General features: G+C 41.0%; 1 protein-coding gene across 1 annotated transcript; it reads right to left on the bottom strand.

Moving 5' to 3' along the window:
- Positions 1-16,142: 16,142 nt before the first annotated feature.
- LOC118476193 (uncharacterized) lies at positions 16,143-16,893 on the bottom strand. Its single transcript, XM_035964439.1, has 2 exons — positions 16,866-16,893; positions 16,143-16,600 (listed from the first exon to the last, which is right to left on the bottom strand). Exons 1-2 carry the CDS (start codon positions 16,891-16,893, stop codon positions 16,143-16,145), a joined length of 486 nt encoding a protein of 161 aa, XP_035820332.1.
- Between the last annotated feature and the right edge of the window lie 5,897 nt (positions 16,894-22,790).

Below are 22,790 nucleotides of genomic sequence, written 5' to 3'. Positions count from 1 at the left end.
CAACAAGGCGGGGATCCCCTGATGGCCGGAGGCAAGGAGGAACAGAGTCGACGCGTTGAGTCACCAGAGGCGGAGCTCGACTACTTCGACGACTGGCTCAACAATGTCGATTGGAAAGGTTTCCTAGAGATACTGGGAGACAATGAGGAGCAGGGGTTACCGCTGCAGCAGCAACCATGCATTGAACCGGCCGAGCAGAGCAGCGACGTGCAGGTGCAGGTGGATCCCGCCGCCACCTTGATGCCCTGCTATGTTCATGGTCATGAACAAGGCGGGGATCCCCTGATGGCCGGAGGCGAGGAGGAACAGAGTCGACGCATTGAGTCAGCAGTGGCGGAGCTCGACTACTTCGACGACTGGCTCAACAATGTCTATCGGAAAGGTTTCCTAGAGATACTGAGAGACTATGAGGAGCAGGGGTTGCCGCTGCAGCAGCAGCCATGCGTTGAACCGGCCGAGCAGAGCAGCGACGTGCAGGTGCAGGTGGTCCCCGCCGCCACCTTGATGCTGGGAGACCATGAGGAGCAGGGGCTGCCGCAGCAGCAGCAACCATGCGCTGAGCCGACGGCCGAGCAGAGCCAGAGCAGCAGAACCGTGCCGTCCGTTTAAAAATCTGCTGATTGTAAACACTTGAAAGGGAGATTCACAGTATGCATGGTTGTTTTACTTTATTTGATGTTATTCATATCGACAACTCGAGATTACCCTATGTAGATGCTGACAGGAAATTAAGATGATGTTGTATGAAGCAATGGGAATTAATGTATATAATTGTTCATCAGATCTAGTGTATCGTGAAGGATCCTATCCAGATTATAGAGCTTTGTGGCTTGTGGAATCATACTTCGAGTGAATCTTTGCAGTCACTTGTGTTATATATGACATCTCCTCGATTAATCTTCAGACAAGTGGTCTAAAATAAATCATCTTCAGGAACTGAAAATTTTCACTTATTACAACTGGTCTTCTTCTCTAGAATGTTTGATGCTTAATACTATCACATGCTTTCTCAGATGTTTCACCTTGTATACGAATACTACTTCAGTAGTATTTGAGATGTCATGAAAGTTGGCTGCAAAGGAGGAAAAACACACACGTGTCCCCACTTCTTAACTGAGCATTAGCAGTTCCAGAGTAAAAAATGTTACATACACAAGACATTTGCGATGTTGTTATATAATGATCCAAACAGGACGTGTCCCGAAAGATGAATAATCATCCCAGACAGGTTCTTGAATCGTATATATATATCACATACTTGAAGATACACTCCAGATATCCTGAAAGGTCTACGGGACAAGCAAAAACACAATTGACACGAAAGATAAGACATCAACAAAAATGCCCGCCTTTCATCTGCTCTCTAAAACTGCTTGCTGGTCTTTTTCAATCTTCGGTTTTCGCCTTTTCTAGCTTCTGCAATGCACAATAGCACAAGTTAACACACGGCTCTAAAGAATATGCATAGAAGCAATACAGCAAAGAACAGTAAAAACCATCTTTGAAATAGAACAAACACAAGATGCTAGCACAGGGCTTAAGGATATTTTAGAACATACAGGACTCGACTAAATGAAATCATATTATTTATGTAGCACCTGTGAGTGCAGGTGTTCAGTTTGTTAAAAAGCAATCTCTTTTAAAGCTCAAATCGCATCCAGCCTATAACCTGAATTCTGCATTCATTCACAGAGGGTTTACCTATACAAATACCGCTAACTTGGCACTGCAAGCAAATGATCCCCAGGATTTGCTGACACCTCAATTAAAGGTGCATCAAGTTCTAGTAGGATGTAAAGAAAAAGATCCAAAGAAATTGTAGCAAAAAATAAGTCATGCTAATCAGATTTCAGGGGCAATGAGGATCGGGGAAGGTCCCAGATTCCAACACTGAACCAGATGTGAGCATCGGAACCAAATGAGACATTAGTTATAACATGAAGAACATCCAGAATTCATTTAACCTTCCACTTAGGCTGCAGCTGTGCAGCATACAAACATCCTATCTAAACAGCTAGGATGTTCAGACAAGTGGTCTAAAATAAATCATCTTCAGGCAACAGAACTGTAAATTTTCACTTATTACAACTGGTCTTCTTCTCTAGATGCTTAATACTATCACTTGCTTTCTAAGTTCTGATCACTCATAGCACTCTCTGCTTGCTCATAATCTCTACTGTTTCTGAGTTCTGATCACTCATAGCTAGGTAAACGCTATTATTCAACTCATGAGTGATTTTCTGATTACCTGTTTAAACGCTGACAGAGAGAAGCATGATTGATGAACAAAGTTCATCTGTGCCTTTAATTTGTCAAATCATGCTTCGAGTGAATGTTTTGCAGTCAGCTGTGTGCAGACAAGTGGTCTAAATTAGATCATCTTTCATTCATCTTTGGAATGTCTAATGCGCTAGTCATAACATGTGGATGTTTATAAGATGATGCTGCTAACAAGTACTCCGTATTTGCCATTTTCACTAGCCATAACATTAAAAGAAGACGTATTTGCCATTTTCACTAGTCATAACATAAAAATAAGACCAATATTAGATGAAGTTCACCCAGCGCTCGAAAAATAATCCTTCAGACAAGTGGTCTAAATAGATCAAACTGATGAATTTCACTTACAACAGGCCTGGAATTGAATGTCTGATGCTTCATCTTTAGTTTAGAAAACATGCATTTTAATGGTGGAGAAATAAGCCTTTAGTTTTGCACGTTCCACATGGATGTTTCACCTTGTATACGAATACTACTTCAGTAGTATTTGAGATGTCATCAAAGTTGGCTGCAAAGGAGGAAACACACACGTGTCCCCACTTCTTAACCGAGCATTAGCGGTTCCAAAGTAAAAAATGTTACATACACAAGACATTTGCGATGCTGTCATATAATGACCCAAACTAGGTGTCCCGAAAGATGAATAATCTTCCCAGACAGGTTCTTGGATTGTGTGTGTGTGTGTGTGTATATATATATATATAGAGAGAGAGAGAGAGAGATTCCTAGTCTTCCAATAATAGAGGAAGCACAGGCCAGTCAATGTACCCCCGGTTGAACCAAACATGGTCAGCATATCCTCACCCACGTCTGTTAGCCACGCACGCGACCCCACTCGTTTGACACCGTCTAAAACTGTCTTCGCGCAACCACGGCCGATAAGCCCGCGCGAGAAGGTAGGGTTTCTACCAACTGTCTCTGCGGAACAGGAAGGAAACCACTGAATCCCGGTGACCGAGGCGGTCCGACCAAGGCGACTGGCCATTCGACTTCCGCCGCTGCCATTCATCTCCGCAACATCACTCTGCGGTTTTGGAGCCCCGATTGAAGAGCCATTGCTGTTCGTGAAGTTTCGCAGTATCGCTCGACCTTCAAACACATCGAGGTTTCTGTCGCCGTTTGAGGTATTTTTATCGATTTGAAGTCGTTCCGCATCTTTTCCTCAGTTATAAGCTATGTGTGATTTTAATCCATCTCCACATTCTCCAATCGGGCGCGTTATCTTCAAAAAAATCACCCATAGCATCACTCTGCGGTTTTGGAGCCCTGATTGAAGAGCCATTGCAGTTCGTGAAGATCCGCGGTATCGCTCGACCTTCAAATACTTCAAGGTCACCGTCGCCGTTTGAGGTATTTTTCTCGATGTGAAGTCGTTTCGCATCTTTTCCTGAGTTGTAGCTATGTGTGATTTTAATCCGTCTCCACAGTCTCCAATCGAGCCGGTTATTTTTAAAAAACAACCCATTTCGTCGATTTTATTTTACATCCCCAGTTTATGATATATATGCACATCGATACAGCTATATATGCCATTTTAATTTTTAAGACCGACACAGTTTTATCCATGTTTCAAGCTCATCACAATGTGTATTTTAATATGAACTAGTTATTTAAATATTTGTATATTCAGTTGATGAAAATGTGTATTTTTTATTATGCATTAGTTCCACTTATATGAACTAGTTAGGTAATATTTATGATTGTATTTATACATGGTTCCTAACTGTTATGGCATGTAACCGGAAAAGGTAGTTTAATTAAATACAGTTATATACACTATGCAAAATGGTCATGGCATATATGTATTCATACACCATTTTCCTTAAATTCAGTCATTTGTCAACAGTTACATTGCTTGCTGAATCACGAAGTCTGTTGATCGTCCTCCATCGAATCCAAAAAGATTAACTATTGAATCAAGCCAAGACTTGTTTTCAGTTGACATTTATAGACGCACAAGATCTAGCAGCTCCTCCCAACATGCTGATAATACCCAGACCAAGCTGTAGCTAGATCCTCAGCCGCCATTACCAGTTACTCGTTTATGTAGAAAGGCGCTAGCTTGTCGGGTGAAAAAAAGTCATCCTGCAACACCAGCCGCATCGTCTGACGACGATTTTATGCCTCCTCCAACATTGAAGCACACTTTTAAATCAGCTGCACCCTCCAGTTCAGTAACTAACCATCCAAATAAAAAGTCTCGGGTATTGAACACGGACATCCCACCCCCACAAGTTTCCATTAAGTCAAGCAGTTCAAAGTCTGCTATTGATTTGAAGACAAAGAACATTATGAAAACAAGTTCACCTAAACAGAGGACGCCCAGAAGATCTCAGGTACTATGCATATATTTATTTTTGTTTAGCTGTTATTTTGGGTGCACAATCAATGCTTTTGTAATACCCAATTGTTACATTCTATAATATGATTTGGTATGCTTGTTTGTTAGTGTTGTTACACTATAGTTATTTACAACCATCCGATAATTATTATAGGTACAATTATATTCTCATTCTTTGTAATAGTATCTATCCACTGTGTAATAATACCTATCCATTTATTCCAGTAGAAGTTGAACATCCAATGCATCCCGTATGATGTCCTTGTGTTGACTTGGATAATGAGTGATCGGCAGCGTGACGCTGTTGCTAGGTTGGGATTCCAAAGTATTTTTTATTTGCGTACGAATGCATTAGAGAGCAGGTCTCTATTAGGTGGTTGATGGATAAGACAATATGCCCAGGTGCTGAAAAGAATTCAAAATCACAAAAGAGACGGTTCGACTCATATTGGGTTTGCCTAGCGCTGGAGGTGGCAGGGAATTCACTGATTGGTATGGTGAAATTGATGCTGCTACAAAACTGAGACGGGATCTAAACATATCTAAAGATGAGTTTGATGTCGTTAAGCTACAGGACATGCTAGTTGTGGGGAATGACAATGAGCTATCCATCAGATGCTTTTTTCTGATTTTATTCAATCGGCTACTGTTCCCATCTGCTTCATGGGGTATTACCAACAATGAGTTCCTAATGACAACAAATATGGACCACATGGCCGATATTGATTGATGTCAATTAGTCTATACTGATCTGTGTGATGCTGCCAGTCCTTTGCACAGGAGGAGCACAACAAACATAACTGCAACAGTTTATGGATGCTCCCTCATCATTCTTGTAAGTTACTTTCTGATTAACAACCACATATATGCACTTCAAACATTTTTATATTTGCATACATAATCATTTATTACATAGATATTTAAGTTTTATGCTTATTGTCTATATGGTTCTTAGATATATTACCTTGACCATTTACACCACCATGCGTCACCTCAGAACAAGTTTTTTGACAATGAGACAATAAAAGATTTGACTAGGGCTAACAGATGTGGCTCCCGCCAACCTGGAGAACCATTTGGTGATGGAGAGGTTAGCCATTAACATTTGTTTTGATGTTGATAAAGATGTTATAGTTCCAATACACGCTAACAGTTATCACTGGGATTTAAACAGTTTCGTAGCCGCACAGAGACTTGTTATGTTATTGCTCCTGAACGACCGATTTCTGAGATATTCAACATATATGTCCCACGCATCAAATATTTGATTGGCAACAAGCTAAATTGTCTGCCCACCCAACATCGTCCAATGTTCGAATCATTGTTTGATGCGCATGACAAGGAGGTTGACAAGTACTGCGCTTCTCTTCAACAAAGCCATCACATGCTTGTGTCCAAGCAGATTGAACTATCCGAGGCATTTGGAGAAATGATAGACAAAGTTCTAAGGGCTGCGACGAAGCATGATCCATAGCATGAAGGTACTAATAGTTATGCTTCTTTTTCACTTACATTATTCAGCTCACCAATAATGCATAACTAAAGTTCATTTAGTTTTATATTTTTTATAGATTAATTTATGCAACATATTATATAATACTTATGCCTTCAGTTGTATTACATCATCACCAATACCTTTCCTGTATGATTAGATTTAAATATGTCTCATACCTCGTTTGATGAATTTCATTTGATTTTACATGTAAACTATTATTTTTTACATACCATGTTATTATGCGGATCTAGTTGGTAATAATATTCATGCATTACCATTATTTTATAACTATACATTTTAATTTTTGGTTCACATCAACAGCAACTAATTTTATCATGTTATTGTGCAGATCGAGATAAACTACCAACAAGCACATCGTCACCAATAAATGACCCTGTATCCACGCCTCCTGTTGGAACCTCTAATAATCAGCATCATGATCGCCCCACTCAGATTCCAACTGCTGATATTAAAGGATCCGACTAGGTCAGTAGTTTTGTCATATAAAAACATAGGTGTAGGCATATACACATATCTATATCAAATAGAGCATACTAGTTCACATGATGATATACACCAACTTCATATGTTTCCCATACAGGTATCCGGTGTAAACGTTGGTATCGAAGAATCGGTCATGAATGCTCCAATCTTTGACAAAACTCCAATATCAAATGTTTGTTTTATTTTATTCCCAACGATTATCCTTATAATTACAATATGTTATAGTAACCCTCATATATCTGAATGTTTTTATTTATTTTTTCATAAGGCTCCCATTACCGATAATATTGCTGTCACAGAAGTAACTCCACCCCGAAATTCTGTCAGTATATATTCTTCATAATATTTTGGTTATATTAGCATTACCCTATATCGTTGTATTATATTCACATACTTTATTGTGTTTCAGGAAGGACAAAATCCTGTTGTGCAGGATCCTCCCACCACTGGTGCCCTAAAGTTCGACAAAACCCCTTTGACAGAAGTAAGTTATGTCCCTTTCATTTCATATCATACTCACATATATATACCATATTACATACAAATTTATGCCATTGTATACTAACACATATACATATTAGGCAACTAATGAAGTGGTTAGAAGAACTATTGACAGTCAAACAGTTGATGCTAAACCTCGTCATGTATCACGTGAACAATGTACTCGCCAATTGCTTAAGTTCATTTGTTCCCAACAAATGGAGCAGAGCATGTATGCACCCCTTATCCCATCCTCTATTTAGTATCCATAATTATTCGACCTTCAAGTTAATATATTTTTTTGGCAGGTCCATTATTGATTTTGGAGGATATGGTGGTTCTTTGTTGGATGTTGTTGAATCTTTTGGGCCTCATAAATGCCTTGACAACCTTTTCATGCAGGGATTCATTGATTGTATTCGTGATGATGATCAATTATGCAATCCAGATAACATAAGCAACACACTTATAGTAAATGTCAATGTTGGGGTAATGTTTTTGTATTGCACTCTTCAAGCATTTATCATGTTTCGTATTTTGGTGTATAAACATATCTTATTTATCAATATATTTATTATGCAGGTTGTTCTGAATATGGAGGAGCTCGAACAACATAGTTCAAATCCACAACCTTTCTCAACCTCCGTTCTTACAGATTTACTTGTCCGTAGCCTTCCTCCAGTTGAAGCTCTAAACAAAGTTAAACTGGTGAGTCCCAACCATTCTTGTTTGTAAGATTATATTAATGTTTCTTTTTTATAAGTTTCCTTTTTGATACCAAACACTGTTATCTTGCTCACAGTATATTCAGTTTTTTATATTTACTTTCTTTTTTCACATTCATATCATTCTTAAGTCATATCCTATCAATTTATGTTAACAGATCATGGTTCATATGCTCTGTCGTAGTCACTGGACTCTATATGCAATCAATTTCCAGCTTCGTTGCATAGACATTTTAGATTCAAATTCATATGGTCCAGCCCTTGGCGGTACTACCTGGAAAGATATCCACAATGATCAAGTAATGATAAATGGAATGAAACTCCCATCGTTAGCATGGCGTTACAAGAAGCTTGACCAGATTCTTGTATACTAAAATTTGGCAACTTCAAAATTGCGCTTCTTCCCAACTGTCCAAACATGCAGCCAGGCTCCAATGATTGTGGCTTTTTTGTCACTAGCTTCATACGATGATACGACTTTGATGATGGTGATGTATCAGAAATTGTTGTACCGGTACATTACTAAATTGCTTCTTTGTTACTGCATAAAATCAGTATTAATACAATTTCTAACCATTAATAGAACTATTATGACAAATGCAGGACGAACCAATGGACCAACATGCGTTTGTTTTACATTACCTAACCTTTCATGGCAACAACAGGGTTTACCCCTTCCCTGCAGAACTAATCCCTTTCAAATATGTTCCAAGGAAACGACGTTGTTTAAAAGCCAAGGTTTAGCTATCATAGCTGAACATCATTCCGTATGGAATCTACAATATGTCTATGCTACTTCTCATGACACTTATGTCAAGTGTTTCAAATGTCTGTGCTACTTCTCATGACACTTATGTCAAGTGTGTCAAGTGTTTATGCTACTTCTTATCATACTTATGTCAAGTGTGTAAAACCGCTATGCTATTTCTGATGTCAGTTATCTCAAGTGTGCCAAGTGTCTATGCCATTTATGTCAAGTTTGTCAAACTATTAATCATTATGTCAAGTGTTGGCTTAGTTCTAGTTCCAGACATTCCAGACAATCATGTTCAGTTTGCTCTATCTTCAATGTATGACATTGGAAGTATGACTGTTACCTATATGGTACTGTTACGCACATCCAGTCTACTTTTTATGATGATCACATCTTATATGTAATATGTGTTTGTCCTTGTTTGACATCTAATCACGCCATATTATTTTTATTTGACATGCTTTTTCATTACATTCAAGCATTATTTATAACTACATTTGCATAACTCAAATGATGACATTATATAATGCACTCATGCAATAGAAGTTGATGTCATTGTTCTATTACAAACAATTACTACGTCACCACACTATTTTCCCACATCTAATTCTTCACCCATACCCATCTGTTCACCAGTTGATTCATTGTCTTCTTCTTCAACCATACGATGTTTTTTTTGTTGTGGAGGTTTCATTCCATTGTGGAACATTTGTTTTACTATTGATTCTTGAACCCGGCGGACGTCCTCTTTTTCGATTAGCCAGTGTGGCTAGTCTTGCTATGTTCTCTTCCAGAGACAAACAAGTCCTGTTGTTGTGTCCATCTGCAATTCCACATAGCTGGCATCTCCTATTCTTCTTTTTTTCTCCTTTGGCACCTAGTTTCAGAATCCTTTCTTCTGTATTTTTTATTGTTCGACCTTTTGGTTTTGCTCGATCCAGCATACCCAGGTTTATAACATCCACATTAAAATCCAACCTCTGCATCATATAAAATCGATATTCATTACTATACCTATATAAATAAACATTGCATGTGTAATACTAATAAACAACAATAATTAAGGCTAACCTTCTTAGCTTCTGTGGATGTACCCAACTGTTCGATTTGGTCGTGTGATACATGCAACGGAGAACTTGTATCACACACCAACTGATGCATGTTACTATTGTCGACCTATATAGCATAACCTAAATCTATCACCATGTCATTGTATCATATCCATAACCATACTACTCACAAATTCTATAAATTTTGCATATTTACCTGTTTCCCAACTGGAACTAGTTCTACGCAGATCCACATCCGGTCACAATATTATGATCATCCTGCATTATAACATTCGTTGTAGTCAATTGTATCGTATATTCATTTCATACATGACTATCTGCAAGAATATATATTTATCTTTACATACTATATAGGTTTGGGCTGCGCGCGTGGAAACGCGTTCCTGGGCCGAATTGACACCCGCGGCCCAAACCAGCTATTATCTCTTTTCTCTTTTTTAAAATTTTTTTATTTCTTTTCCTTTTTATTTTCTTGATTTCAAATGTGAATTTGAATTTTGCTATGAGTTTTACCATTGAGCCAAATGTACAAATTCAACTCCTAGTGCAAGAAGAATATGTATTTATTTACATATTTATTTTCTGTATATAATATTTTATTTCCTTTCCTCTTTCTTGATTATTTCTCATTTCCAAGTATTCAAGTTAGTCATTAACTCTCAAATTTGGAGATTAATTTATTTCTATTAATGTGACTACTATTATTATTAAATGCACATACAAACAAAAGCCAACATGATGCACAATTTAGTGATATCATTTATTAATTATTTACTTTTAAATGGGGTGTTCACATGTGTTTACATGTAGAGGCAACTCATTTATAGGAAATAATTTCCATTTCTTATCCTTTACAACTTGGGTATTACATACATTTCGCAGAGCAATTGGCATTGCAGGATCTTGATCTGCAAACGATCACAACACATTCATTTAATTTTAATTTATGACGAATTAGCATAACAAATTCGCATACCACATACCTGTCAGCATAACTCTCGATCCCTCGCATCCCATACATGTTTTGAATGCATTGAAAGCCCATTCAAATGTTTCAACGGTCTCATCTCCCAACAACACAAAGCCAAACACAGTACATTCCAGATGGTTGTTACCTCCAATAAACATGCCCAGTGGCTTATCATATAGATTGGTCTTGGGTGTTGTATCAAAGGTCACAACATCACCATAATCTACATATTCCCCTGCATACTTGCATGTGACCAAAAAATACTCACTATTTTTTCATCCTTGTCTAGCTGAAAATCACAAAAGAATTGTGGATTCTGTTTCTTGCATGCCGTAAAGAAAGATAGAAGTTTAGCTACATCATTAGCGTAGTTCTCTCGTATCCTTGCTGCCCTCCTACAAATGTTTTACCCAAAAACTACCATCAATTAATCATAAATATATTTCATATACTAATATTTATGCCAATCCATATATATAAACTCAAAACAAATATTTCTTACATGTTTTTTAGATCTTGAGCAGTTACTGGTACGTTCTCTGGCCCATCATGCATGTCTGATATAACTATGCAATGCTGGGGCACCCGGCTATCATGCATTGCATCAACAAAATTTATGAATTCCGCATCCCGACTTTTGTTGCAACGTAGATGTTGTTTCTCTGCTTCGTCAGTGATGAAATCATAATTATGCTCACTAGTTCAATATTTGCAGCTACCACATTTTTTACCATCATCATATTTTTAATTTGATTCCAGCCTTACATTGCTTACGTCCAGAATTCCTATTCCTCAACCTAGGTGTATCATTTGGTCTAGGTGCACTTTTTCCTTCACGTGAACAATTTATCCACTTACTGAACGTCTTGTCCCTATATTTTTTCAAGGGAAATCCAACTTCATATGCTTACCTTTTATAAAATTTATATGCATCATCAATATCCTTGAAAGTCATCCCTACTATTGGAACTATATTCGGATCAATGGTTGTTCGCTGTAATTCATTGACAATGTAGAGTGTACAAATGATTATGCTCATAACAATCTACTCAAACAACTATCAAATACAACAATTGAACTTACATGTGAATGTAGTACTTGAGGTGTATCCATCTCCCGGGAGCTAATATTGGACATCGGAGGTCGAATCCGATGTTCTCCTTCCTCCCCATTGCTTATCTCGTTGATTCGAGGCCCCATTAGAACATGAGGTGGTGTAAACATTAAGTTACCATCAACGACTGCCTCGGTGTCTTGACGAATCACAACTCCATCTCCTGCCATTGCCGGCGATTATCCAGAGTTGGCCATCTCCACCGCCAACGATTGATGCAGTCTGAAGCCTTATGTTTTTTCATATGAAGACAATGATGGATGCTACACTAAACGTGTAACCGCATCCCCCTTTCCAGGGTATTTCCACTTTTTTCAAACTGTTACCGATAATGGAGCAAGTCACCTAGAATCCAAATATCCCTCAATCACTATTTACGCCATATTAACTCAAAGTTTTATACCAAATGGTATATACTATATACACAACATTTATAGCGTATATGTGTTACGCCATATCTTTTAACATCTTATTCCATATTTTATCTATCCCTTCCACCTTTATGCTCCATGGAAGATCCATAAATTCCGCGGCCACAATTAACCGAATCCACGTCTGCATGAGGAATCTAATCCCTATAATTCCGCCCACTACCATATGATAACACCCTTGCCGTTCTGACCAACGTTTTACCCATAACACACTTCACGATGACGTCCAACCTGCACGTTCCCTGTCACGGTCCGATCGAACACCCACGCGTTCGGTTCCAGTGGTCCTGTACGCTCCCCTGACCCCGTTACCGACCAGGTCTCCTATTATCCGAAGCCCAGGGCTCCTATTATACCTGCCCTATCTCTACTGCTCTATAAGGGTTCAGTGTGGGCGTCCACCAGGGCTACACCGTGCCCCCACCCTGGCGCCTCCGGCCTCCACCACGCGTCCTCGCCCCTGCCTCCCCCCTCACTGCACATTCACCTCCCCTGCGACCTGCCCCGCTCGCCCCCACCGCGGCCGACATTACGTGCCATCAACGCATGCGCCCCCTTCCTCGGAGACAGTGGTTGCCTCGCCCATCCCCGCAAGGTACACGGCCCCCGTCCACTCTTACTCTACCCCCATCACCCCCAATCCCAGTCACAGTCTCTCCTAAATCAAGTAAGGAGATATGTAGATCGACCGGATGGTGAAGGATCCGGGCGGTGGTAGACTAGGTGTGACCTGCAGTGGAGACGGGGAGGAGCTCCTTCACTGTTGTGCTGACGAGCGCTCCCCTGCGTGGTAAACCCTAATCGACTCACACTTCTTGCAAAACATATCGTAACACGGCATAAGAGGTCAATAATTGAACTGCTCACACGTATCATTGCGTCCTATCAGCTTAAGAAACTGCTCTGCGTACAAGACGACATACACATCCATTGGGTACCAAGTCTGGGTTTTCTGGAAAACTCCAAACCAAATAATATCAGCAAGTTGGCTGGTCAAACCTTAGTCAACCAGGACTCTATTGGTTGAACTCATCCGACTACTTCAGCAAACCTTGGCTAGACACGACCCAGCCAGATAGGTCTCAGTCGACTAAGCTTTAGCCGGACCAAACCTCCCTCAAGCTAAATTTAGTCGGCTAGATGTCGTTTAGCAAAAAACTCGACTTACTCACAACCAGGCCAATAAAATGATCCTCTGAAGAAAAGATATCGGGAACCATTGAGTAGATTGTTGCTCAACTCAACTCAAAGCTCGGGGGCTACACCCATTGGGTGCACCGATAACATGGGAAAAGAAGTTACACTTAAAGACAATCAAATAACATAGTTCATTCTTGGTGTCTCGAGCCTATTATCCTTGAAAATTCGCTTGAGCCTTGGGGGATTTTGGGAGATAGATGTCCCATGGGCCACTAAGGCATAGATACATTCCATGGGCCACCAAAGAGGCCCCTGATAAGTCACCCAATATAGCGCATAGTGGGCCTCGCTCGGGTGGGACAAATAATAACCGAAGTGACGACGTGGGGAATAGCTGAAAATATCGAAGAATATTGCACGTGTATACCGATGGTGCATGTGTCCTGCAGGGGGGTCACGCTGCGTGTCCGCAGAGGGATCACCTAAACTCTAAAGACGCGTCCTGAGCACAGCCGAGCACCGGATCACTCAGATGATAACTTGGAGAAGGAAACCAAGCACCGAAAGAATAGGCATACTTGTAGCAACAGAAAGTAGACTCAATTGGACTCAATGATCTATAAAGGGATGTCTCTTCAGTCAGCTATATAAGGCTGCAGAAGTACCCCTACAAAAAAGAGACAGCACTCCATAGATTGATAGGCAACTTCATCTTCCACCTCCCACAATCACATGTAATCTGGGAACTCAGAGCAATCCAATACTCAACACTACAGGACGTATGGTATTACGCACTTGCGTAACCGAACCCGTATAAATACCTCATGTTCCAACGTGTCCCTGCACGTATCATCGAGCAGCGATCGACATCGCCGTCCTCCCAAAAGCTCTACGTGGGTTACCACGTAGTGCGTCGTCGGGACTAAACACCGAAACTGTTCGTACAAGGAACAAAGTCCTGTTAGAACTCAAGGAAGACGGTTCTAACGATCGGATTCGAAATCAGCATATGGATAAAATTCCTTTTTGAATTTTTTAGAAAAGAGTTTAAATCCAAATCCAATTTTTAGGTGTGAATTTAAATTCACACAGGTAAAAATAATGCTCCAGCATGCAGCGCATAAACAAAATATTTATTTTAAGAAAAATATTATTTGAAATGTTTGATCCATATAAATGTCCTCTAATTCAAATAAATATGGGAGATAATTTTATTTAAATTTCAAATTAGAATTTTGGAACAGCAAATCATACATGAATACATTACTAGCTCACACTTTGTTTTTAATTACTTAGTACACTCTATGCGATAGAACCAGCCATTCATGAATATGACGCCCTTGTCCTTGCCACAACCGCCGAGGTGGCCGAGGGATGGGTGGTGACTGGGGGAGGGGAGGGGATGAGAGGTGGCGATGGGGGTAGTGGCGACACGTAGATTGGTGTCATGAGGGGGGTAAGCGGGAGACGGCGGCGTCGAGGACAAGGGCGGGGTGCGGCATCAAGGCCGAGAAGCACGGGCCACGCAGGAGGACATCAGAGACAGTGGCGGATGCGGTGAGTGCAGGGTGAATCGTGAGCGGGGAGGACAGGGTTGGAGAGCACGGTATCGCTGTGCACGGCTATAGTTGATGCTTAATAGGTAGTAGAGATTTAGTTAATTATATATAAAAGTGGAGCTTTAATTTAAGATTTGGTGTGGTATATAGTGAACAGAAAAATTATTTGTTTTTTTTAAAAAAATATAGAATTAATCGTGTTATTATTTGTAATAAAGTAGAGAACGTAATGATTAGTGTAGAAAACATAACAATGAAAATTTTATGATGTTTTTTTAATCTTGAATACGATGTCTTTTGTGGCCTCGTAGAATTTTGAAAACAAATTAAACTATACATAAAAATCAGGTTTTAGAAGCAAGGGACCGAACAAGGTGAGGGAATACATTTCGGTATTGGCATCTTAATTATAAAGATTAATATTGACGCTACCGAAATCAAGAGTAGGATGATTTCCTAGTGGTTGTTTTGAGTTTTAACGTCTAAAAGAAATAAAGAAACAGAAATACATATGCATATGCATGGTTTGTTTTGACGTCTAAAACAAATTTACAAAGTTTGTAAAAGAAAACAAACAGAAATCATCCATCGTCTGTAAAAGAAAACAAACAGAAATCCATCGTTTGTAAAAGAAAACAAACAGAAATACACTGCACGCAGCCTATCACAAACAGAAATCCATACCATTTCGAGATTTATCTCCTATATATCTAGTAGATCGATCTGTTTCACAGTTCAAAATTCTGCTGTCAGACTTATCTCGTAAAGGTGTATATAAACACCTACCTAGCTACCTGCCTGTCCGCGTGCAGTGCAGAACTTACGTAGACACAAGAAGCTAGCCATCATCGTCCCCCACCCGCGGCGACAGAACGTACGCGCTAGGCGCTAGCCGATCCACCATCACCACCTGGAGATCGGAGATCGGTGGCATATGGCCGCCGACGATCACGTCTTCCGGGCCACCAACGAGGCGTCCGTCGCCCTCCTGCGCGGCCTCCGCGCCGGAACCGTCGACAAAGCCTTCATCCACAACGTGGACGTGTACACCGCTGCTCCTGAGGAGCTGGTCGCCGGCCTGGAGCCGGTGCCGGGCACCGACGTGACGGAGGACGGGTACAACAGGCAGTGGTACCTATACTGTCCGAAACGATACAAGAACGGCGTGGGAAGGGCCAGCGGGCACAGGCTGCGCGCGGTGGAGACCGCCGGGACGTGCTGGCACTCGGAGACTGGCCCGAAGCCCGTGGAGGGCTTGCCCGGCGCCACGTTCTGCAGCTTATCCTACGGCCGCAAGGAGAAGGAGGACGAGGGGACGTCGGGTCGGCATCGCCATCGCTTCGACAGGATGGGATGGCACATGACCGAGTACGACGACACCCAGGGCGGCGGCGGCGACCACGTGCTGTGCAAGGTGCACCGTTCGTCCTCGTCTCTGGCCAAGAAGAAATGCAATACCAAGAGGACGGCGACAGGCGATCACCCCGAGGCGCCGCCAACCAAGGTGATCCGCGACGTGCAGGTGCAGCAGATGCAGGACCCCGCCGGCGCCATCTTCACCGGTGCTACTGCTTACCCGACGATGGATGATCCCCGGATGGTCGGAGGCGAGTTGGGCAAGTCCAACGTCGACTACTTGCTCAACATCAACAATGTCGATGGGGAGCAGCAGCAGCAGCAACAGCCATGCGCTGAGCCGAGCAGCGACGTGCAGGTGCAGGTGGACCCCGCCGCCACCTTGAATGCCCAGCTATGTTCATGGTCATCAACAAGGCGGGGATCCCCTGATGGCCGGAGGCAAGGAGGAACAGAGTCGACGCGTTGAGTCACCAGAGGCGGAGCTCGACTACTTCGACGACTGGCTCAACAATGTCGATTGGAAAGGTTTCCTAGAGATACTGGGAGACAATGAGGAGCAGGGGTTACCGCTGCAGCAGCAACCATGCATTGAACCGGCCGAGCAGAGCAGCGACGTGCAGGTGCAGGTGTATCCCGCCGCCACCTTGATGCCCTGCTATGTTCATGGTCATGAACAAGGCGGGGATCCCCTGATGGCCGGAGGCGAGGAGGAACAGAGTCGACGCATTGAGTCAGCAGTGGCGGAGCTCGACTACTTCGACGACTGGCTCAACAATGTCTATCGGAAAGGTTTCCTAGAGATACTGAGAGACTATGAGGAGCAGGGGTTGCCGCTGCAGCAGCAGCCATGCGTTGAACCGGCCGAGCAGAGCAGCGACGTGCAGGTGCAGGTGGTCCCCGCCGCCACCTTGATGCTGGGAGACCATGAGGAGCAGGGGCTGCCGCAGCAGCAGCAACCATGCGCTGAACCGGCGGCCGAGCAGAGCCAGAGCAGCAGAACCGTGCCGTCCGTTTAAAAATCTGCTGATTGTAAACACTTGACAGGGAGATTCACAGTATGCATGGTTGTTTTACTTTATTTGATGTTATTCATATCGACAACTCGAGATTACCCTATGTAGATGCTGACAGGAAATTAAGATGATGTTGTATGAAGCAATGGGAATTAATGTATATAATTGTTCATCAGATCTAGTGTATCGTGAAGGATCCTATCCAGATTATAGAGCTTTGTGGCTTGTGGAATCATACTTCGAGTGAATCTTTGCAGTCACTTGTGTTATATATGACATCTCCTCGATTAATCTTCAGACAAGTGGTCTAAAATAAATCATCTTCAGGAACTGAAAATTTTCACTTATTACAACTGGTCTTCTTCTCTAGAATGTTTGATGCTTAATACTATCACATGCTTTCTCAGATGTTTCACCTTGTATACGAATACTACTTCAGTAGTATTTGAGATGTCATGAAAGTTGGCTGCAAAGGAGGAAAAACACACACGTGTCCCCACTTCTTAACTGAGCATTAGCAGTTCCAGAGTAAAAAATGTTACATACACAAGACATTTGCGATGTTGTTATATAATGATCCAAACAGGACGTGTCCCGAAAGATGAATAATCATCCCAGACAGGTTCTTGAATCGTATATATATATCACATACTTGAAGATACACTCCAGATATCCTGAAAGGTCTACGGGACAAGCAAAAACACAATTGACACGAAAGATAAGACATCAACAAAAATGCCCGCCTTTCATCTGCTCTCTAAAACTGCTTGCTGGTCTTTTTCAATCTTCGGTTTTCGCCTTTTCTAGCTTCTGCAATGCACAATAGCACAAGTTAACACACGGCTCTAAAGAATATGCATAGAAGCAATACAGCAAAGAACAGTAAAAACCATCTTTGAAATAGAACAAACACAAGATGCTAGCACAGGGCTTAAGGATATTTTAGAACATACAGGACTCGACTAAATGAAATCATATTATTTATGTAGCACCTGTGAGTGCAGGTGTTCAGTTTGTTAAAAAGCAATCTCTTTTAAAGCTCAAATCGCATCCAGCCTATAACCTGAATTCTGCATTCATTCACAGAGGGTTTACCTATACAAATACCGCTAACTTGGCACTGCAAGCAAATGATCCCCAGGATTTGCTGACACCTCAATTAAAGGTGCATCAAGTTCTAGTAGGATGTAAAGAAAAAGATCCAAAGAAATTGTAGCAAAAAATAAGTCATGCTAATCAGATTTCAGGGGCAATGAGGATCGGGGAAGGTCCCAGATTCCAACACTGAACCAGATGTGAGCATCGGAACCAAATGAGACATTAGTTATAACATGAAGAACATCCAGAATTCATTTAACCTTCCACTTAGGCTGCAGCTGTGCAGCATACAAACATCCTATCTAAACAGCTAGGATGTTCAGACAAGTGGTCTAAAATAAATCATCTTCAGGCAACGGAACTGTAAATTTTCACTTATTACAACTGGTCTTCTTCTCTAGATGCTTAATACTATCACTTGCTTTCTAAGTTCTGATCACTCATAGCACTCTCTGCTTGCTCATAATCTCTACTGTTTCTGAGTTCTGATCACTCATAGCTAGGTAAACGCTATTATTCAACTCATGAGTGATTTTCTGATTACCTGTTTAAACGCTGACAGAGAGAAGCATGATTGATGAACAAAGTTCATCTGTGCCTTTAATTTGTCAAATCATGCTTCGAGTGAATGTTTTGCAGTCAGCTGTGTGCAGACAAGTGGTCTAAATTAGATCATCTTTCATTCATCTTTGGAATGTCTAATGCGCTAGTCATAACATGTGGATGTTTATAAGATGATGCTGCTAACAAGTACTCCGTATTTGCCATTTTCACTAGCCATAACATTAAAAGAAGACGTATTTGCCATTTTCACTAGTCATAACATAAAAATAAGACCAATATTAGATGAAGTTCACCCAGCGCTCGAAAAATAATCCTTCAGACAAGTGGTCTAAATAGATCAAACTGATGAATTTCACTTACAACAGGTCTGGAATTGAATGTCTGATGCTTCATCTTTAGTTTAGAAAACATGCATTTTAATGGTGGAGAAATAAGCCTTTAGTTTTGCACGTTCCACATGGATGTTTCACCTTGTATACGAATACTACTTCAGTAGTATTTGAGATGTCATCAAAGTTGGCTGCAAAGGAGGAAACACACACGTGTCCCCACTTCTTAACCGAGCATTAGCGGTTCCAAAGTAAAAAATGTTACATACACAAGACATTTGCGATGCTGTCATATAATGACCCAAACTAGGTGTCCCGAAAGATGAATAATCTTCCCAGACAGGTTCTTGGATTGTGTGTGTGTGTGTATATATATATATATATATATATATATATATATATATAGAGAGAGAGAGAGAGAGAGATTCCTAGTCTTCCAATAATAGAGGAAGCACAGGCCAGTCAATGTACCCCCGGTTGAACCAAACATGGTTAGCATATCCTCACCCACGTCTGTTAGCCACGCACGCGACCCCACTCGTTTGACACCGTCTAAAACTGTCTTCGCGCAACCACGGCCGATAAGCCCGCGCGAGAAGGTAGGGTTTCTACCAACTGTCTCTGCGGAACAGGAAGGAAACCACTGAATCCCGGCGACCGAGGCGGTCCGACCAAGGCGACTGGCCATTCGACTTCCGCCGCTGCCATTCATCTCCGCAACATCACTCTGCGGTTTTGGAGCCCCGATTGAAGAGCCATTGCTGTTCGTGAAGTTCCGCAGTATCGCTCGACCTTCAAACACATCGAGGTTTCTGTCGCCGTTTGAGGTATTTTTATCGATTTGAAGTCGTTCCGCATCTTTTCCTCAGTTATAAGCTATGTGTGATTTTAATCCATCTCCACATTCTGCAATCGGGCGCGTTATCTTCAAACAAATCACCCATAGCATCACTCTGCGGTTTTGGAGCCCTGATTGAAGAGCCATTGCAGTTCGTGAAGATCCGCGGTATCGCTCGACCTTCAAATACTTCAAGGTCACCGTCGCCGTTTGAGGTATTTTTCTCGATGTGAAGTCGTTTCGCATCTTTTCCTGAGTTGTAGCTATGTGTGATTTTAATCCGTCTCCACAGTCTCCAATCGAGCCGGTTATTTTTAAAAAACAACCCATTTCGTCGATTTTATTTTACATCCCCAGTTTATGATATATATGCACATCGATACAGCTATATATGCCATTTTAATTTTTAAGACCGACACAGTTTTATCCATGTTTCAAGCTCATCACAATGTGTATTTTAATATGAACTAGTTATTTAAATATTTGTATATTCAGTTGATGAAAATGTGTATTTTTTATTATGCATTAGTTGCACTTATATGAACTAGTTAGGTAATATTTATGATTGTATTTATACATGGTTCCTAACTGTTATGGCATGTAACCGGAAAAGGTAGTTTAATTAAATACAGTTATATACACTATGCAAAATGGTCATGACATATATGTATTCATACACCATTTTCCTTAAATTCAGTCATTTGTCAACAGTTACATTGCTTGCTGAATCACGAAGTCTGTTGATCGTCCTCCATCGAATCCAAAAAGATTAACTATTGAATCAAGCCAAGAGTTGTTTTCAGTTGACATTTATAGACGCACAAGATCTAGCAGCTCCTCCCAACATGCTGATAATACCCAGACCAAGCTGTAGCTAGATCCTCAGCCGCCATTACCAGTTACTCGTTTATGTAGAAAGGCGCTAGCTTGTCGGGTGAAAAAAGGTCATCCTGCAACACCAGCCGCATCGTCTGACGACGATTTTATGCCTCCTCCAACATTGAAGCACACTTTTAAATCAGCTGCACCCTCCAGTTCAGTAACTAACCATCCAAAGAAAAAGTCTCGGGTATTGAACACGGACATCCCACCCCCACAAGTTTCCATTAAGTCAAGCAGTTCAAAGTCTGCTATTGATTTGAAGACAAAGAACATTATGAAAACAAGTTCACCTAAACAGAGGACGCCCAGAAGATCTCAGGTACTATGCATATATTTATTTTTGTTTAGCTGTTATTTTGGGTGCACAATCAATGCTTTTGTAATACCCAATTGTTACATTCTATAATATGATTTGGTATGCTTGTTTGTTAGTGTTGTTACACTATAGTTATTTACAACCATCCGATAATTATTATAGGTACAATTATATTCTCATTCTTTGTAGTAGTATCTATCCACTGTGTAATAATACCTATCCATTTATTCCAGCAGAAGTTGAACATCCAATGCATCCCGTATGATGTCCTTGTGTTGACTTGGATAATGAGTGATCGGCAGCGTGACGCTGTTGCTAGGTTGGGATTCCAAAGTATTTTTTATTTGCGTACGAATGCATTAGAGAGCAGGTCTCTATTAGGTGGTTGATGGATAAGACAATATGCCCAGGTGCTGAAAAGAATTCAAAATCACAAAAGAGACGGTTCGACTCATATTGGGTTTGCCTAGCGCTGGAGGTGGCAGGGAATTCACTGATTGGTATGGTGAAATTGATGCTGCTACAAAACTGAGACGGGATCTAAACATATCTAAAGATGAGTTTGATGTCGTTAAGCTACAGGACATGCTAGTTGTGGGGAATGACGATGAGCTATCCATCAGATGCTTTTTTCTGATTTTATTCAATCGGCTACTGTTCCCATCTGCTTCATGGGGTATTACCAACAATGAGTTCCTAATGACAACAAATATGGACCACATGGCCGATATTGATTGATGTCAATTAGTCTATACTGATCTGTGTGATGCTGCCAGTCCTTTGCACAGGAGGAGCACAACAAACATAACTGCAACAGTTTATGGATGCTCCCTCATCATTCTTGTAAGTTACTTTCTGATTAACAACCACATATATGCACTTCAAACATTTTTATATTTGCATACATAATCATTTATTACATAGATATTTAAGTTTTATGCTTATTGTCTATATGGTTCTTAGATATATTACCTTGACCATTTACACCACCATGCGTCACCTCAGAACAAGTTTTTTGACAACGAGACAATAAAAGATTTGACTAGGGCTAACAGATGTGGCTCCCGCCAACCTGGAGAACCATTTGGTGATGGAGAGGTTAGCCATTAACATTTGTTTTGATGTTGATAAAGATGTTATAGTTCCAATACACGCTAACAGTTATCACTGGGATTTAAACAGTTTCGTAGCCGCACAGAGACTTGTTATGTTATTGCTCCTGAACGACCGATTTCTGAGATATTCAACATATATGTCCCACGCATCAAATATTTGATTGGCAACAAGCTAAATTGTCTGCCCACCCAACATCGTCCAATGTTCGAATCATTGTTTGATGCGCATGACAAGGAGGTTGACAAGTACTGCGCTTCTCTTCAACAAAGCCATCACATGCTTGTGTCCAAGCAGATTGAACTATCCGAGGCATTTGGAGAAATGATAGACAAAGTTCTAAGGGCTGCGACGAAGCATGATCCATAGCATGAAGGTACTAATAGTTATGCTTCTTTTTCACTTACATTATTCA

Source organism: Zea mays, chromosome 1 (assembly GCF_902167145.1).
Source record: "Zea mays cultivar B73 chromosome 1, Zm-B73-REFERENCE-NAM-5.0, whole genome shotgun sequence".
In the NCBI taxonomy this organism is placed as follows: domain Eukaryota; kingdom Viridiplantae; phylum Streptophyta; class Magnoliopsida; order Poales; family Poaceae; genus Zea; species Zea mays.
This window is presented reverse-complemented; position numbering and strand designations above follow the sequence as displayed.